General features: G+C 37.4%; 1 protein-coding gene across 1 annotated transcript in view; it reads right to left on the bottom strand.

Moving 5' to 3' along the window:
* The window catches only part of CHORDC1 (cysteine and histidine rich domain containing 1), a 48,559-nt gene that overhangs the window by 15,690 nt on the left and 11,947 nt on the right, over positions 1-20,922 (bottom strand). Inside the window, exon 3 of the mRNA XM_077113309.1 lies at positions 70-126. Within this exon, the coding sequence (XP_076969424.1) occupies positions 70-126 (57 nt within the window). The remainder of the gene's footprint in view (positions 1-69; positions 127-20,922) is intronic.

Here is a 20,922-nt window from a genome sequence, read left to right as displayed (position 1 = left end):
AATCTGGAGCCTCATGTAATATGTACTTACTTTATGAGAGAAAATTTAGAAAAAAAATTTAGTACTTACCACAATGCTTAAGAAATCAGAAAAGTCAGTTGTTCTTCTCTTACAGCAAGACCAACCCTATGAAATTTTAAGAGAAGAAAACTGAAAACTATATTTGCATGGGAGCTACAAACCATTAATAAACGTATTTTACTTACACTTACCTCTTTGAATCCCAAAGTGACTTGCATACATAGATTTCAGTTTTAAAGTGCTGTAAATCATTCACCTAACTCAAGTGAAATAATTTTTAGTCATTCAGTTTTAAAATTTTATTCAATATTTAAATGACGTGTTATGATCTGTCATAAAAGGAAGTACCTTAAAACAGGGAAAATGACATTGCTTTTCTTTTTAAGAACAGTAACAGATTCTTAAAAAAATATTATATCTAAGAACATCATATATTTTAAAGAATCTGGGGAGGCTCTGCTAGCCGAGAGGCCAAGGCGGGGACCTCAGGGCTAGGGGAGTCCCTCCCTTCCTCCTTCCCGGGCCAGCTGGCAGAATTGGGCAGGCGGTCCCCTCAAGCCGCGGTGGCTGGCGCCCCCACCACGCGTGGCCACCTGGACCAACTGAGAGAACTGGATCAGAAATCCCCAGGCCGCGGAGAACGGTGACCGGGGGGTCCCTTCCAAACACGTGACTCCCCGGTCCGGCTGGGAACGGCGCACTCTCCTGGGCCGCGGCGGCTGGTGCCCTCCCACCACGCTTGGCGCCCAGGGTCGACTAGGAAATTCGGACGGGCGCTGTCCCGGGCTGCGGCGGCCAGCGACCCTCCAAGCGTTCGGACCCCCGGGCCGGCTGGCACTCTTCCAAGCCGCTTCTCCCCCACGGCGAGAGGTTTCCAAAGTTAAAGGACCCACAGCACCTTTTACTGGTGGGACCCGCAGACAAACGTGTGCCACGAGCGCCACCTACTGGGCAGGATAAGAAAAACAGAAAAATCTTTCAACCTGTTGGGTCCAACACCCAGGGAAATCTGACTAAATGCCCAGACCCCAACAGAAGATAACGTATCACGCTCAGAAAATTGAAAATATGGCTCAGTCAAAGGAACAAACCAATAGTTCAAATGAGATACAGGAGCTGAGACAACTAATGCTGAATATACGAACAGAAATGGAAAACCTCTTCAAAAACGAAATCGATAAATTGAGGGAGGACATGAAGAAGACATGGGCTGAACAAAAAGAAGAAATAGAGAAACTGAAAAAACAAATCACAGAACTTATGGAAGTGAAGGATAAAGTAGAAAAGATGGAAAAAACACTGGATACCTACAATGATAGATTTAAAGAGACAGAAGATAGAATTAGTGATTTGGAGGATGGAACATCTGAACTCCAAAAAGAAACAGAAACTATAGGGAAAAGAATGGAAAAATTTGAACAGGGTATCAGGGAACTCAAGGACAATATGAAGCGCACAAATATACCTGTTGTGGGTGTCCCAGAAGGAGAAGAGAAGGGAAAAGGAGGAGAAAAACTAATGGAAGAAATTATCACTGAAAATTTCCCAACTCTTATGAAAGACCTAAAATTACAGATCCAAGAAGTGCAGCGCACCCCAAAGAGATTAGACACAAATAGGTGTTCTCCAAGACACTTACTAGTTAGAACGTCAGAGGGCAAAGAGAAAGAGAGGATCTTGAAAGCAGCAAGAGAAAAACAATCCATCACATACAAGGGAAACCCAATAAGACTATGTGTAGATTTCTCAGCAGAAGCCATGGAAGCTAGAAGACAGTGGGATGATATATTTAAATTACTAAAAGAGAAAAACTGCCAACCAAGACTTCTATATCCAGCAAAATTGTCCTTCAAAAATGAGGGAGAAATTAAAACATTCTCAGATAAAAAGTCACTGAGAGAATTTGTGACCAAGAGACCAGCTCTGCAAGAAATACTAAAGAGAGTACTAGAGTCAGCACAAAAAGACAGAAGAGAGAGGTATGGAGAAGAGTATAGAAAGAAGGAAAGTCAGATATGATATATATAATACAAAAGGCAAAATGTTAGAGGAAAATATTATCCAAACAGTAATAATACTAAATGTTAATGGACTGAATTCCCCAATCAAAAGACATAGACTGGCAGAATGGATTAAAAAACAGGATCCTTCCATATACTATCTACAGGAAACACATCTTAGACCCAAAGATAAACATAGGTTGAAAGTGAAAGGTTGGAAAAAGATATTTCATGCAAATAACAACCAGAAAAGAGCAGGAGTGGCTATACTAATATCCTTTTTCTCAAGTGCTCATGGATCATTCTCAAAGATAGACCACATGCTGGGTCACAAAGCAAGTCTTAACAAATGTAAAAAGATTGAAATCATACACAACACTTTCTCGGATCATAAAGGAATGAAGTTGGAAATCAATAATAGGCGGAGTGCCAGAAAATTCACAAATACGTGGAGGCTCAACAACACACTCTTAAACAACAAGTGGGTCAAAGAAGAAATTGCAAGAGAAATCAGTAAATACCTCGAGGCAAATGAAAATGAAAACACAACATATCAAAACTTATGGGACGCAGCAAAGGCAGTGCTAAGAGGGAAATTTATTGCCCTAAATGCCTATATCAGAAAAGAAGAAAAGGCAAAAATGCAGGAATTAACTGTCCACTTAGAAGAACTGGAGAAAGAACAGCAAACTAATCCCAAAGCAAGCAAAAGGAAAGGCATAACAAAGATTAGAGCAGAAATAAATGAAATTGAAAACATGAAAACAATAGAGAAAATCAATAAGGCCAGAAGTTGGTTCTATGAGAAAATCAATAAGATTGATGGGCCCTTAGCAAGATTGACAAAAAGAAGAAGAGAGAGGATGCAAATATATAAGATCAGAAATGGAAGAGGAGACATAACTACTGACCTCACAGAAATAAAGGAGGTAATAACAGGATACTATGAACAACTTTACGCTAATAAATACAACAATTTAGATGAAATGGACGGGTTCCTGGAAAGACATGAACAACCAACTTTGACTCAAGAAGAAATAGATGACCTCAACAAACCAATCACAACTAAAGAAATTGAATTAGTCATTCAAAAGCTTCCTAAAAAGAAAAGTCCAGGACCAGATGGCTTCACATGTGAATTCTATCAAACATTCCAGAAAAAATTAGTACCAACTCTCCTCAAACTCTTCAAAAAAATCGAAGTGGAGGGAAAACTACCTAATGCATTCTATGAAGCCAACATCACCCTCATACCAAAACCAGGCAAAGATATTACAAAAAAAGAAAACTACAGACCAATCTGTCTAATGAATAAAGATGTAAAAATCCTCAATAAAATTCTAGCAAATCGTATCCAACAACACATTAAAAGAATTACACATCATGACCAAGTAGGATTCATCCCAGGTATGCAAGGATGGTTCAACATAAGAAAATCAATTAATGTAATACACCATATCAACAAATCAAAGCAGAAAAATCACATGATCATCTCAATTGATGCAGAGAAGGCATTTGACAAGATTCAACATCCTTTCCTGTTGAAAACACTTCAAAAGATAGGAATACAAGGGAACTTCCTTAAAATGATAGAGGGAATATATGAAAAACCCACAGCTAATATCATCCTCAATGGGGAAAAATTGAAAACTTTCCTCCTAAGATCAGGAACAAGACAAGGATGTCCACTATCACCACTATTATTCAACATTGTGTTGGAGGTCCTAGCCAGAGCAATTAGACAAGAAAAGAAATACAAGGCATCAAAATTGGGAAGGAAGAAGTAAAACTATCACTGTTTGCAGACGATATGATACTATACGTTGACAACCCGGAAAAATCCACAACAAAACTACTAGAGCTAATAAATGAGTACAGCAAAGTAGCAGGTTACAAGATCAACATTCAAAAATCTGTAGCATTTCTATACACTAGTAATGAATAAGCTGAGGGGGAAATCAAGAAACGAATCCCATTTACAATTGCAACTAAAAGAATAAAATACCTAGGAATAAATTTAACTAAAGAGACAAAAAAACTATACAAAGAAAACTACAAAAAACTGTTAAAAGAAATCACAGAAGACCTAAATAGATGGAAGGGCATACCGTGTTCATGGATTGGAAGACTAAATATAGTTAAGATGTCAATCCTACCTAAATTGATTTACAGATTCAATGCAATACCAATCAAAATCCCAACAAGTTACTTTTCAGAAATAGAAAAACCAATAAGCAAATTTATCTGGAAGGGCAGGGTGCCCCGAATTGCTAAAAACATCTTGAGGAAAAAAAACGAAGCTGGAGGTCTAGCGATGCCGGACTTTAAGGCATATTATGAAGTCACAGTGGTCAAAACAGCATGGTATTGGCATAAAGATAGATATATCAACCAATGGAATCGAATAGAGTGCTCAGATATAGACCCTCTCATCTATGGACATTTGATCTTTGATAAGGCAGTCAAGCCAACTCACCTGGGACAGAACAGTCTCTTCAATAAATGGTGCCTAGAGAACTGGATATCCATATGCAAAAGAATGAAAGAAGACCCATTTCTCACACCCTATCACAAAAGTTAACTCAAAATGGATCAAAGATCTAAACATTAGGTCTAAGACCATAAAACAGTTAGAGGAAAATGTTGGGAGATATCTTATGGATCTTACAACTGGAGGCGGTTTTATGGACCTTAAACCTAAAGCAAGAACACTGAAGAAGGAAATAAATAAATGGGAGCTCCTCAAAATTAAACACTTTTGTGCATCAAAGAACTTCATCAAGAAAGTAGAAAGACAGCCTACACAATGGGAGACAATATTTGGAAACGACATATCAGATAAAGGTCTAGTATCCAGAATTTATAAAGAGATTGTTCATCTCAACAACAAAAAGACAGCCAACCCAATTACAAAATGAGAAAAAGACTTGAACAGACACCAAAAGGCACATGAAGAGATGCTCAATGTCCCTGGCCATTAGAGAAATGCAAATCAAAACCACAATGAGATATCATCTCACACCCACCAGAATGGCCATTATCAACAAAACAGAAAATGACAAGTGCTGGAGAGGATGCGGAGAAAGAAGCACACTTATCCACTGTTGGTGGGAATGTCAAATGGTGCAACCACTGTGGAAGGCAGTTTGGCGGTTCCTCAAAAAGCTGAATATAGAATTGCCATACGACCCAGCAATACCATTGCTGGGTATCTACTCAAAGGACTTAAGGGCAAAGACACAAACGGACATTTGCACACCAATGTTTATAGCAGCATTATTTACAATTGCAAAGAGATGGAAACAGCCAAAATGTCCATCAACAGAAGAGTGGCTAAACAAACTGTGGTATATACATACGATAGAATATTATGCAGCTTTAAGACAGGATAAACTTATGAACCATATAATAACATGGATGGACCTAGAGAACATTATGCTGAGTGAGTCTAGCCAAAAACTAAAGGACAAATACTGTATGTTCCCACTGATGTGAACCGACATTCGAGAATAAACTTGGAATATGTCATTGGTAACAGAGACCAGCAGGAGTTAGAAACAGGGTAAGATAACGGGTAATTGGAGCTGAAGGGATACAGACTGTGCAACAGGACTAGATACAAAAACTCAAAAATGGACAGCACAATAATACCTAATTGTAAAGTAATCATGTTAAAACACTGAATGAAGCTGCATCTGCGGTATAGGTTTGTTTTTTTTGTTTTGTTTTGGTTTTTTTTGGTTGTTTTTTGTTTTTGTCTGGTTGTTTGTCTTTTTTTTTCTTTTTTTACTATTATTATTACTTTTATTTTTTTTCTCTATATTAACATTCTGTATCTTTTTCTGTTGTGTTGCTAGTTCTTTTAAACCGATGCAAATGTACTAAGAAATGATGATCATGCATCTATGTGATGATGTTAAGAATTACTGATTGCATATGTGGAATGGTATGATTTCTAAATATTGGGTTAATATCTTTTTTTCCATTAATTAATAAAAAAAAAAAAAAAAGAATCTGGGGAAAAATTGAAGGCGCTTTACTTAAAAAATCCAGTGAGTTAAAGAGAATAATTTAGTTTCTAAGCAAACTATCATAGTTGTTTCTCCGCAATAAGCATTCTACCTAATTTTAAAAACATATATTAATTAACATAGCAGCTAAGTATCCTAAGATATTTGAAGGTAAATGATACAGTGCTAAACAAAAGTTTAAAATTATAATTAAGAGTATGTGATTTCCAAACAAAATTATTAAGCAGTTTACAAAAATATGGCTTGAACTTACCAATTATAATTCTAATCATGATAGGGAATAAGAAAACAAAATGCAGTAGTCTTAATGGGACATCATATATTCAGAAGGGCCAACTATGCCCAAGTCCACATAGACCTCACTATTTATCAACATACAACATGAAGGACTTTGTAGTGATTTTTTTACAATTTGGACCTTCAGATTTTTTTCCCAAAAGAAAATTTTAAATTTCTTTTGTAATTAAAATTTTCCTAAAACTTGAAATTTAATTCTTTAACTCTGAAATATATAGATGACCAGTTACCATAGCCTTAAATCTAGGGTTTGAACAGCCCTGAAAATATAGTCATTAGGAAAGTAAATTCTGTAAGATAAAAAGTATCATAATCACATATACAGAATTATGTCAGACACTCTGGAGAAACACAGATACACACACAAGACATGAAATAGGCCAGCTGTTCCCAACTGTTAATCTGGGATCTACACTAGTCCTTGGTAAAATGAGGAAAAAAAAGGATAAATTAAATTATAACATTAGGGTATAAAATTACTAACTGCCTTTTCTGAAGAACTGTCCTTTTCTCTCAATGTCTTTTTTCTTAAATGCAATTTTACCCACCATATAATCCGTCCAAAATATACAACCAATGACTCACAGTATTACCACACAGTTGTGCATTCATCATCATGATCCATTTTAGAACATTTTAATTACTCCAAGAAGAAAAAGAAAAAGAAAAAAGAAAACCCCAAACCTCTCATTATTATTATTTAACAGTTTTATTCACAACCTATACAATCCATCCTGAGTGTATAATCAATGGCTTTTGGTATAATCACACAGTTATGCACTTACCACTACAATTAGTATGAGAACATTCTCCTTTCTTCTGAAGTAAAAAATCCCCATACCCCTTATATCTCCCTATTATTGACATTTAGCTTTGGTAGAGTGTCTTTTGTTACAATTAATGCAAGGACCTATAATGTTACTATTAACTAAAGACCTGGTTTAAATGAATTATTTTTTCCCATACATCACCCTATTATTAACATCCTGTAATAGAGACATATGTTTTATTCTAATTCATTTATGAACTTTCTTATAATTATACAATTCACTACCCTCACTGTCTTCTCTAGGTTTCTAAGTTTTAAGTTATACAGCCCCAGTTTTTATCCTCTAGCTTTCCTTTTGGTGAAATACATGACTGTGGCCTTCCTCTTTCAACCAGACTCACACTCAATATTGTGCTACCACGAAGTACTTCAATGTGCCCCTTTTAATTTCAATATTAAAGCCTTCTCGGTCTAATACAAAACTGGTGACCTTATTTTGGTCTACATATCTTCTCTGAAATCTACTGGCCTGTGAAACCCATTAGTCATGGAAAGCCTAGGTCTTCAAGAAATGTTTACACTATAGAGACAATAATAAACACTACAATTGGAGAAGAAACAAACTAAAAGTATTTAAAAGTGAAATTAATTAGACTAGTTATCGGTGGAAAAACAAAAGAGCAATGGACTGTCTAGAAAGTCAGTGGTACCATTACAGGAGCACCAAAGATGGGAGACAGACTATTTTTAGAATAAGAGTTTATTTTATAAACCCATCTGAAGTTGTAAATATGGTATAGAGATGACATCTGAGGGCACGAATGAATGAACTGAGGAAGAGAATTTCCACCCACATAACAATTAGTTAAGAGGCTTAAAAGACATAAGGAGGATCTCAACTTGCCCGATGGTTTATTCTGTTCTCTTCAATCAGAACTAACCAAACTAATATAAACTTGGTATCTGCCTGTATATTTTTGTTTAGACTTGGCTACCCAAAAGTTAAATACCAAAAAGATCCAGCTACTCTCTGGAAGATAAAATTAGAAAATCAAAGACAACAATAAAACAATTAAACATGCAAGACTGTTTATATTCCTGAGAAGAAAAGTGGCAGCACCTAAAACCATGACAACTCCCACTGCAATATTTTCTTTTAAGACATACAAAAGAATCTTTCAACTATAGCACACTATCAAAAATTTTAAAAGATCAATAATGCCAGACAATCCACCATCAAAAACCTGATCAATCACCATCAAAAATCTGGTCAATGTTCTACTATTTCTCTGGTTGCCCAAAACATCAAGGAAGTATAGGTGGAAAACTGTGGGCATCTCTTTGTAATAAAAATACTCAATTTACATGTCTGAGATTGCTGGTATTAAGTATTCATACCAATACTTTCTAAAATTCAGAGCTGCTCCCAAAATTATCTTAAGCCATCTAACAGTCTATGAGATTTATATAAAGAAGCAATACAACTTCCATTTTACCTCAAAATTTTAAAAATGAAAAAATAAGAAAATAAAAAATAGGCTGGAAATAACATAACTTTATAACTGGAAAAAGGTCTTAAGATAATCATCTATAATGTCTTTTTTGATTTTAGTGAAGTATGAGTTTAAAGCACTATTACATCTCTAAACTTATAGATATGAAGAGATTTTTTAAAAAAAGCTTTCATATGGGCTGTCCACTTCATCCAGCAGGGTCACTGGCATTGAGTAATTGAGCAGTCTCAGATTACCAGCCAGAAGGCGAAAAGGGGGAAAAGGGCAGAAACTGTAGCTTCCTGTTCTGTGCACTGCACTGTCATCCTGGAGAGGGCACTCAAACCTGCTTTTTCTGACCCAACGAGGATCAGACCACCCCGAAAACATCTCAGGATTCAGTTTCCCAGATCCTGGTGCCACCTTTGCAATGAGAATGCACATTTTCCAGCTGGGACCCATGAAGAAGGTGCCCACGGTTCTGGGATCGCATCCACAGAATCAAAGAATAGAGGTGAGGTGATGCCTTCAACATGACAATATTAAAACATCCACTGAAAACCTCTTCCCAGAGATTGAGCAAAAAAAAGGATAAACCTCACTTGCTTATAACTCAAGAGGAAGGTAAAGACTGAAGAAAGATCCCACAAACGTTGACTTGAAGAAAGAGAAAACTATCAGGCTGGATACTTCCATCCTTGCCACTCAGTCCCATCTAGCTTGCTTAAGTGCCTAAGGCAGCGGCCAGGATTCCTCCAATCTCCCACCACAAACACAGACTATAAAATCTCTTAAAGTGGTTTTGGGGGAAAGATGGCGGCTTATGAGGTGTGGAATTTAGTTTGCAAGTTAGAGCAACTAGTAAATAGCCAAGAATGGTATACAACAACTGCTAGGGGAACATCAGTGACCAGACACACAGTGTACACCAGTCTAGACTAGGTAGAACAGCTGAAAGCATACACAGCCCTGTAAGTCCCCCAAGCTAGACAGGTTGGCGCTGCTCCCCCACGGGCACAGAAGGCTGGTTCCCAAGGGGAAAGGAAACAGGCTTTACTAGTAGCAAGGGCTTAGCTCAACCAAGCTCCAATTGCAATTAATTAACAAATTCTGACTACTGAAAATAGGACCCCAGCACAGATAAACCTGGAAAAAGCAGTAAAGGTATTAGGAGTTTTTGCTCCAGCAGAGAGAGGGGGGAAAGGCTGACCAAAAAAGAAAAAGAAACATGTTATAGTTTGCTAGCTGACAGAATGCAGTATATCAGAATTTAATGAGTTGTTAGTTAACAGTTCTAAGGCCGAGAAAACGTCCCAATTAAAACAAGTCTATAGAAATGGCCAATCTAAGGCATCCAGGGAAAGATACCTTGGTTCAAGAAGGCTGACGAAGTTCAGGGTTTCTCTCTCAAGTGAGAAGGCACATGGTGAGCACAGTCAGGGTTCCTCTCTCATCTGAACGGGCACATGGTGAACACAGCATCTGCTAGCCTTCTCTCCTGGCTTTCTGTTTTATGAAGCTCCCTGGGAGGCATTTTCCTTCTTCATCTTCAAAGGTTGTTGGCTGGTAGACTCTGCTTCTCAAGGCTATGCAATTCTGCTCTGCTCTCTCTGAATCTCCTTCACTCTCCAAAATGTTTCCTCTTTTATAGGACTCCAGAAACTTCTCAAGACCCACCCAAATGGGTAGAGGCATGTCATCACCTAATTCAGTTTAACAACCGCTCTTGATTGGGTTACATCTCTAGGGAAATGATCCAATTATAGATTCAAACATACAGTATTGAATAGGGATTATCCTGCCATTTTACAAAATGGGATTTTGATTAAAGCATGCCTTTTCTAGGGGACATACATCCCTTCAAACCAGCACAAAACACAAACAAACCAACAAAACCAGGGGCTTTTCAAATCAGACAGCACAAAATACTGAAAATGGGCTGAGTCCTAAGAAAAGGGGGAACACAGAGCCTGGAGAAACATAGAACCACACACGAACTTAAGCTCTTGACTGACAAACACGAGGAGGAGGGGGTCAGCTGTGAAAAGGCTTTTTTCATTGTTCTTTATCTGAGCCTTAACAGCTCATTAGATGGAACTGGAAGCCCTCTCCAGCACTGCACCAGGCAAAGGCTGAATTAAGTTTGTCTGAACAACAAAGTAATCAGGTGAAAGGAGTTAATTCCCTAAACAGTGTATCTTCCCCAAGAGAAATGTGGTGCCCAGCTCAAATGGAATCCCTACTTCAAGGAATTCAAGCCCCAGGGACTGGAAAACTGAAGCAATTAAAACCATCATATTACCTCAGCTAAGTCTCACCCATGCCCCCTGCAGGGAAAGTCTGTCTAAATTAAAGGCAACATATCATTGTACCCTAGTCGGAAGCACTGGACAGATGAGTGTCACATACTGGGCAGGTTAGGAATAGCACAGAGTCTAGAGGCTTCATAGGAAAGTCTGTAAACCAGCTGGATCTTACCCTCAGGGAAAACTTATGCTGGCCACAATTTCTTTGTGAGACAAAGTCCTCTCTGGTCAGGGAAAATCTGACAAGGGTCTATATATTATCTGAGGAGACTCAACTCAAAAAAAAAAAAAAAAAAGTCCATATAGACAGGGAAAGAAACAGAAAAACAAGAACTGGAAAATTCTGATCAGTTAAACAAAACCTATGCTAGAAGTCTGAAAAAGTTGAACTGAATGTCAAAGAAAAAGTAGAGAACAAAGCTATCTAGCAAAAAAATCCAAGGTAAAAGAGAACAACCGTCACAATAAACTAATTAAGGAAATCAAATGTCTAGATGCCAGCAAAAAATAACTAAAAGTTAATGAGTAACACTAGGAAAATCAAAGAAAGCTAAGGCCCATTCAAAGGAACAAATCAACACTTTAAATGTGATACAACATTGAAACAACCAAATTCAGGATGTTCAAACAGACACAGAAAATCTCATCAAAAATCAAATCAACAAGCTGAGGAAGGATATAAAGAAGACACTGGATGAACAAAAAGAAGAACTTAAAAGCTTGAAAAGACAAATCACAGAACTTAAAGCACTGAAAAGCATGATAGAAGAGATGAAAAAAAAAATGGAAACCTACAACAGATTTGAAGAGGGAGAAGAAAGGTTTAGTGAACCAGAGGACTAGACATCTGAAATTCAACACATAAAAAGAAAATAGAGGGAAAAGAATGGAAAAAGATGATCAGGGTCTCACAGAATTGAATGAGAATATGAAGCACACAAATATATGTGTTGTGGGCATCCCAGAAGGAGAAGAGAAGGGAAAAGGAGGAGAAAGACTAATGGAGGAAATAATCACTGGAAATTTTCCACCTTATATGAAAGACAGAAAACTACAAATCCAAGAAGTGCAGTGTACCCCAAACAGAATAGATCCAAACAGACATACTTCAAGACACTTATTAATCAAATTGGCAAATGTCAAACACAGGGAGAGAATTCTGAAAGCAGCAATGGAAAAGCAATCCATCACTTACAAGGGAAGCCCAAGAAGACTAGGTGTGGAATTCTCAATAGAAACTACAGAGGCGAGAGAGCAGTGGTAAGATATATTTCAGATTCAAAAAGAGACAAACTGCCAAACAAGAATTCTATGTCCAGCAAAACTGTCCCCCCCAAAATGAGGGGGGATTAATATTTTCAGACAATCACTGGGAGAATCTGTGACTGTGACTAAAAGACTGGCTATGCAAGAAATATTAAAAAGAGCACTATAGGCAGATAAGAAAAGGCAGGAGAGTGAGGTATGAAAAAGAATGTAGACATGAAGACTATCAGTAAAGGCAAAAAAAGAGGAAAAAATAGATACGACATATAAAATCCAAAAGACAAAATGGTAGAAGAAAGTACTGCCTTTACAGTAATAACATTAAATGTTAGTGGATTAAACTTCCCAATCAAAAGACAAAGACTGGCAGAATGGATTTAAAACCAGGACCCATCTACATACTATTTTAGACCTAAGGACAAAAACAAGTTGAAAACAAAAGGTTGAGAAAAGATATTTCATGCAAACAAACAAGAGTCACAAAAGAACAAGAACAGCTCTACAAATATCTGACAGATTAGACCTTAAATGTAAAACTATTACAAGAGACAAAGAAGGACACTATATGTTAATAAAAGGAACAATTCAAAAGAAGACATAACAAGCAAATATTTATATACGAAGCCATGGTGCTCCATGAAGCAAACACTGACAATACTGAAGTGAGAAAGAGATACCTATACCATAATAGCTGGAGACCATCATCAATGGATAGAACTAGTAGAGAGAGGATCAATAGAGAAACAGAGAATTTGAATAATATAATAAATGAACTACACTTAACAGACATTTACTGAACATTACACACCACATCAGCAGGATACATCTTTTTGTCAAATGCTCACGGATCACTCTCAAGGACAGACCATAATATTATCCTGGATTACAAAGCAAGTATCAATAAATTTAAAAAGACTGAAATCATACAACACACCTTCTTGGATCATAATGTAATCAAGTTGGAAATCAGTAACAGGAAGAGGGCCAGAAAATTCACAAATATGTGGAAACTAAACAACACACTCAAACAACCAGTGAGTCAAGGAAAAAATTACAAGAGAGATCAGCAAATATCTTGAGGCAAATGAAAAAGAAAACACAACATATCCAATGTTATGGGATTCAGCAAATGGAATGCTAAGAGGGAAATTTGCCTAACATGCCTATATTAAAAAACAGCAAAACTCAAGAAATTAACTGTTTCCTTGGGAGAACTAGAGAAAAATAGCAAGCTAACCCCAAAGCAAACAAAAGGAAAAAATTAAGAGATTAGAGCAGAAATAAGTGAAATTGAGAACACAAAAACCATTGAGAAAATTAATAAAACCAGAAGTTGGTTCTTTGAGAAAATATAATCGATGGACCCTTAGCTAGGTTGACGGAAAGAAAAAAAAAGAGGACGCAAATAAGTTAAGTCAGAAATGGGAGAGGAGACATAACCACAGACCCTGCGGAAATAAAGTTGGTAATAAGAAGATACTATGAACAACTATATACTAATAAATTCAACAACGTAGATGAAATGGACAACTGCCTAGAAAGGCATGAACAACCAATACTGACTGGAGAAGAAAGAGACAACCTCAACAAAACCAAACACAAGAGACTGAATCAGTCACAAAGAAGCTCCCAAAAAAGAAAAGTCCAGGACCAGATGGCTTCATATGTGACTTCTACCAAGCATTCAAGAAAGAATCAGTACCAATTCTGCTCAAACTCTTTAAAAAAATAAGAGGAAGGAAAACTACCTAACTCATTCTATGATGCCAATACCACCCTAATACCAAAGCCAGACAAGGACACTACAAGAAAACTGCAAACCAGTCTCTCTAATGAACATAGATGCAAAAATACTCAACAAAATACCTGCAAATCAAATTCACAAGTACATTAAAAGAATTATGCACTATGACCAAGTGGGATTAATTCAAGGTACGCAAGGATGATTCAGCATAAAAATATCAATTAATGCAATATATTATATAAACAAATCAAAACAGAAAAACCACATGATCATCTCAAGTGATACAGAAAAGGCATTTGACAAAAATTTAACACCCTTTGATGAAAACACTTCAAAGGATAGGAATAGAAGGGAACTTCCTCAATATGATAAAGGGAATATATGAAAACCCACGGCTAAAATCATCCTCAATGGGGAAAAGACTGAAAGCTTACCCTGTAAGAATATGAACAAGAGAAGGGTGCCCACAGTCACCACTGTTATTTAACATTGTGCTGGAAGTTCTAGCCAGAGCAAATGGAAAAGAAAAAAATAAAAAAATGGCATACAAATGGTAAAGGAAGAAGTAAAACTCTCACTGTATGCAGATGACATAATACTATATGTTGAAAATTCCAAAAAATCTATAGCAAAGCTACAACAGCTAATAAATGACTATAGCAAAGTGCCAGGGTACAAGATAAGCAACCAAAAATCAGTAGTGTTTCTATACACTAGTAATGAGCAATCTGAGGAAATTAAAAAAAAGAATCCATTTACAACAGCAACCAAAAGAATCAAATACTTAGGAATGAATTTAACTAAAGATACAAAAGACCTATATACAGAAAACTACAAAAATTGCTAAAAGTAATCATGGAAGGCCTAAATAAATGGAAGGGCATACCATGCTCATGGATTAGAAGGCTAAATATAGTTATCAATTCTATCCAAACTGATTTATAGATTCAAGCAATACCAAATAAAATCCTAAGAATTTACTTCACAGAAGTAGAAAAACAAATAACCAAATTTATTTGAAAGGGAAGGGTGTCCTGAATAGCTAAAAAAAATCCTGAGAATGAGAAATGAAGTGGGAAGTCTCACACTACCTGACTTTAAAAGCATATTATGAAGCTACAGTGGTCAAAACAGCATAGTACTGGCATAAAGATAGATATACTGACCAGTGGTATCAACTAGAGCGTTCAGAAATAGAACCTCTCATCTATGGAAAATTGATCATTGATAAGGCAGTCAAGTCAATCCACCCGGGCCATAGCAGCCTCTTCAATAAATGGTGCTTGAAGAACTGGATATCCACATGTAAAAAAATAAAAGATCCATACCTCACAACTTATACAAAAATTAACTTAAAATGGATCAAAGACCTAAACATTAGAGCTAAGACCATAAAACTTTTAGAAGAAAATGTAGGGAAATATCTTATAAAATCTGTAATAGGAAGCGGTTTCTAGACCTTACACTCAAACCACAAACCCTGATAAAAGAAATAGATTAAAGGATACTCCTCAAAATTAAACACTTTCGTGCATCAAAAAAAGCACATGAAAAGATGCTCAATGCCACTGACTATTAGGGAAATACAAATCAAAACCACAATGAGCTATCATCTGACATCCACAAGAACGGCCATGATCAAAAACAAAACAAAACAAAACGACAAGTGCTGGAGAAAGAGGCACACTTATACACTATTGGTGGAAACATAAAAAAATGGTACAACTGTTCTGGAAGGCAGTTTGGCAGTTCTGTAGGAAGCTAAGCATAGAATTACAATATGATCCAGTAATCCATTACTAGACATATAGTCAGAGGATCTGAGGGCAAGGACACAAATGAACATTTGTACACCAATATTTATAGCAGCATTATTTACAATTGCCAAGATATGGAAACAGCCCAAATGCCCACCAACAGATGAGTGACTAAACAAGCTGTGGTATATACATACAATGGAATTACACAACTGTAAGACAGAATAAAGTCATGAATCATGTAACAATGTGGATGAACTTTGGCTAATTATGCTGAGTAAAATCAGCCAGAAATAAAAGGACAAATACTGTATGGTCTCACTAATATGAACTAACTTTAATGAGTGAATTTTGAGAACTGAAATCAAGAACAGGTTATCAGGAGATAGAAATAGGGTAGAGATTAAGCAATTGGTGCTGAAGGAATACAGACTGTCCAACAGGACTGACTGTAAATGCTCAGAAATGGATAGCACAATACTACCTGATTGTAACACAATAAGTACACTGAATGAAGCTGAATGTGAGTATGATTAAGGGAAAAGGGCTGGGGGAACATATGAAACCAAAAGATTGAGTCTAAAGACAGACAATATCATTTAGGAATGCCTGGAGTGGACAGTGATGGTGATTAAATATACAAATAAAAAAAATATTTTTGCAAGAGGGAGAACAAATGAACGTCAACATTGAAGGGTGCTGAAAATAGATGGTCTAGAGGCGGGGGAGTGCAATCAATGCAAACTAGGGTCTATAGACAATAGCAACAATGGTTATATGCCTCTATTGAACATAACAGGCATTATGCCAAAACTAAATGTTGACAGGTAGGGTAGGAGGAAATGAGGGAGGGGTATGGATTCTTTGTGGAAGAAAAGGAAATGTCTTTAGATAGAGTATGATGGCGAAGGCATGTTTCTACACTTACGTTGGATTGTATCATATGTGAATAAAACTGTCTATAAATGAACAAAGCGAAATAAGTGCTACAGAAAATGCAGAGAAAGAGATGTACCTATTCACCATTGGTACGGAAACCGAGAGATGCAGCCCTTTGGGCAGCAGTGTGGTGGTTCCACAGGTGGCTAGTGCTGGGGTGGCCATATGATTCAGAAACTCAAAGCCGAGTATATATCTGGAGGAACTGGGTGTGGGGACACGAGTGGACATTTGCACAATGGTGTTTCTGGTGGCAGTGCTTGTGATCCACACTGTATGGAGGTAGCTTAAGAGTACAACAACTGAGGAATGGAAGGGGGAACTATGGTGCATACATACAATGGACTACTAAGTGGCTGCAAGAATGAATGAAGTTGTAAGGCATGCAAGTAGATATATGGACCTTAAGAACTGTATGGTGAATAAAATGTCAGGAACAAAAAGACAAATATTACCATGCCTCAATCATACAGACTAACTCTAATATAAAAATTCAGTGAACTGAAGTTGAGAACATCAGGTTAGGGCCTATTGTAAACGGTCCTAGATTGTAAGCTCTTACAGCAGTCACATATATTAAGGAGTCGTAACTATTATTTTTAAATTCTGAGATACTGACCTATTGGGTCATGTCAGAAACCTCGGGTATTTATGTGACTGACACCTGAGACACAGAGTTAGCGCTCTGAAGCTATGAAAGTCAGCAGTACCCCTTACAAAAACTGTTTAAAAAGTTGAAAAAGTGATCAGACTTGAATGACGTTGATCTGGATACAACCAAAGTAAACTGGAATTTAGAGTAAAGGATGATAGGATACATATTTTAAAACTTCAATTTCTGTGTCACCCTAAAAGGAGTGATATTTGTTGCAAAATTTATATTTTGGTTAGTGCATTTCCTAATTTAACTTGTATGGTCAGTTTACCTGAACTCTGTAATTACATGGAATCTTGAATAGCATGTGAAATCTTCACATGTTAGTGTGATGTCCCGATATATCCCAGAGTAATATGAAAAATAAAGAAATATTAGCAAGGTCCCCTTGGGGACTGGGAAGAAAGGAGGAAATATTAAACTCCCTCATTTGGAGAATTTCTGATATTATAGCAAGCAGTGGGGACAACCAAATCAATAGGCCAAGCTCTGTATCTTGAGGTTTGCCCATTTGAAACTTATTCCTGCAAAGGACAGACTAAGTCTACTTAAAATGAGGCTTAAGAGTCACCCCCAAAGAACCTCTTTTGTTGCTAGGATGTGGCCTCTCTAAGGCAACTCAGTAGATGAACTCATTGCCCTCCTCCCTACATGGGACATGACTCCCAGGGATGTAAATCTCCTTGGTAATGTGGGATAGAAATTCCAGGATGAGCTGGGACCCGACATCAGGGGACTGAAAAAGCTTTCATGACCAAAAAGGGGAAGAGAGAAATGAGACAAAATAAAGCGTCAGTGGCTGAGAGATTTCAAACAGAGTAGAGAGGTAATCCTGGAGGTTACTCTTCTGCATTATTCAGATATTCCTTTTTTAGTTCATAGTACAGTGGAATGGCTGGAGGGAAGTACCTGAAACTGTTGAGCTGTGTTCCAGCAGCCTTGATTCTTGAAGATGACTATATAAGGATATCACTTTTACAATGTGACTGTGTGATTATGAAAACCTTTTTTTGTCTGATGCTCCTTATATCCAGGGTATGGACAGATAAGGAAAAAAGCAAGGACAAAGAATAAATAACAGGATGGATAAAGCATAAAATAAATTGGGTATACGGAAATACTAGTAGTCAATGAGAGGGAGGATTAAGAGGTATGGTATATATGAGTTTTTTTTCTTAATTTCTTTTTCTGGAGTGATGCAAATGCTTTAAAAAAATGATCATCGTGATGTATACACGACCATGTGCTGATATTGTGAGCCACTGTATGGACTGTAGGTACGTAAAGATTCTACCAATTAAAAAAAAAAAAAAAACCTCTCACACTTGTGAGACAGATCCCCACATATATCCAGACACAAAGTCCCAAGTTTGCACCCATGGCAGGATACAAGGTGCTGAGGAATGCAGCATATAAAATGGCACCAAGGAGGAGCTCCCAAAATGGAGGGTTAGGGAGAAGAAAGGCAGAACCTATTTAATATTCCCCAAAGCACCAAGTACTCAGGCAGAAACTACCATTTGTTTTGTTACCCAAGGGGTATTTCAACACCCACATCAGTGTGGGATGAAAAGACTGAGAAAACATGGGTAGAGACTGTAATTCTGGCTGTGGTTCCTGGCACCAATCCTCCACTTTTGAAGAAAGCAGCAGCAGGAAGCCCAGTTCTTCTAGGGGGATGACTATGGAGTGGGGCAGCTGAAGAAGCCCTCCATCCAAAGTACAGAGAGGAACAGAGCCCAGTAGTGAGCCAGATAACAGCTGGCAAAGTGAGAAGCCTAGGATCTCCATAGTTTCAACACTCCTGGTAGATACTGCTGGGCTCCAAATATCACCACCTGCAGGGCAGGCCAGAAAATGCAGGAGAAAAAAGCAGGGCTTCTTGGAGCCTCTCCATACCCTAATCCCAGGTCCACTGCAGCACAATCCCTCCATGGGTACTGTGCTGGATTCAAAGGATGGATGACCCCTACAAAATTCATGTTTTAATCCTAATCCCATTTTGTAAAGGCAGCATTTCTTCTAATTCCTATTCAGCATTGTATGCCTGAAACTGTAATTAGATCATCGCCCAGGAGATGTGATATAATCAAGAGTAGTTGTTAGGCTGGATTAGGTGACAACATGCCTCCACGCATTCGGGTGGGTCTTGATTGGTTTCTGAAGTCCTATAAAAGAGGAAACATTTTGGAGAATAAGTGATTCGGAGAGAGCACCATGAAGCAGGGAGTCCACAACCAGCAACATTTGGAGATGAAGAAGGAAAACGCCTCCCTGGGAGCTTCATGAAACAGGAAGCCAGGAGAAGAAGCTAGCAGATGATGGCTTGCTTGCCATGTGCCCTTCCAGATGAGAGAAAAACTGTGACTGCATTCATCTTGTGTCTTCTCGGATGAGAGAGAGAGACCCTGAACTTCATTGGTTTTCTTGAACCAAGGTATCTTTCCCTGGATGCCTTTGATTGAACATTTCTATAAACTTGTATTAACTGGGACATTTTCTCGACCTTAGAACTATAAACTAGCAACTTATTAAATTCCCCTACTTAAAAGTCATTCCATTTCTGGTATATTGCATTCTAGCAGCTAGTGAACTAGAACAGGTTCTCTGCCCTGTTTTGGCTGCAAAGTACTGACAATCCAACTGTCAAAAACAGTGCCCTAATACAAACCCAAGTACAACTAAATTCTCAACGAGAGAGAAAATGATCTTCAGAAGAGACCCATCAAGATATTCTGATGACCAGGTATCACCAAAAATACACAAGGCATACTAAAATACAGGAAGATACGGCTCAGTCAAAGGAACAAACTAAGAAGTCAGAGACACACAATTTGGAACAACTAATCAAAGATGTTCAAACAAATCTCCTGAATCAATTCAAGGAGATGGCAGAAATATGTATAATGAGATAAAGGATATTAAGAAGATAACAGGAGAGCATAAAGTAGAATTTCAAAGAAAACACAGAAAAATAACAGACCTAATGGAAATGAAAGACACAGTAGATAAAAATTTAAAATATACTAGATACAAACAGCAGATTTGAAGAGACAGAAGAGATCAGTGAGCTAGAAGACAAGAGTAACAGAATTTGAACAGACAAAAGAGCAAATAGAGAAAAAAATGAAAAATTCTGAGGGTCTCTAGGGAAATGACTGAAATGCACAAACATATGCACAACAGTTGTCCCAAAGGAGAAGGAAAGTGAAATGGCCAGGAAGAGTATTTTAGGAAATAATGGCCAAACATTTTCCAACTACATAAAGGTTAGACAAGATGCACTTTAACAACGAGTGGGTCAAAGAAGAAACTGCAAGAGAAATCAGTATGTTGAGAAAAATGAAAACAAGAACACAACATATCAAAACACATGGGATGCAATAAAGGCAGGGCTGAGAGGGACCCTAAACCCCCACATTAGGAAGGAAGAAAGAGCTAAAATCAAAGACCTAACTGAGCAACTGGAGAAACTAGAGAAAATGACAAACTAATCACAAAGCAAGCAGAAGGAAAGACGCAACGATTAGAGAAGAAATAAATGAAATGAAGAACAAAAAAATGACACAGAATTACTAAAAGCAAAGGTTCTTCGAGAAGTTCAATGAAATTGACAAGCCCTTAGCTATACTGACAAACAAAAA

This window comes from Tamandua tetradactyla, chromosome 8 (genome assembly GCF_023851605.1).
Source record: "Tamandua tetradactyla isolate mTamTet1 chromosome 8, mTamTet1.pri, whole genome shotgun sequence".
Taxonomy (NCBI): domain Eukaryota; kingdom Metazoa; phylum Chordata; class Mammalia; order Pilosa; family Myrmecophagidae; genus Tamandua; species Tamandua tetradactyla.
Note: the sequence above shows the minus strand (reverse complement) of the source record. Positions and strands in the feature narration are given on the sequence as shown.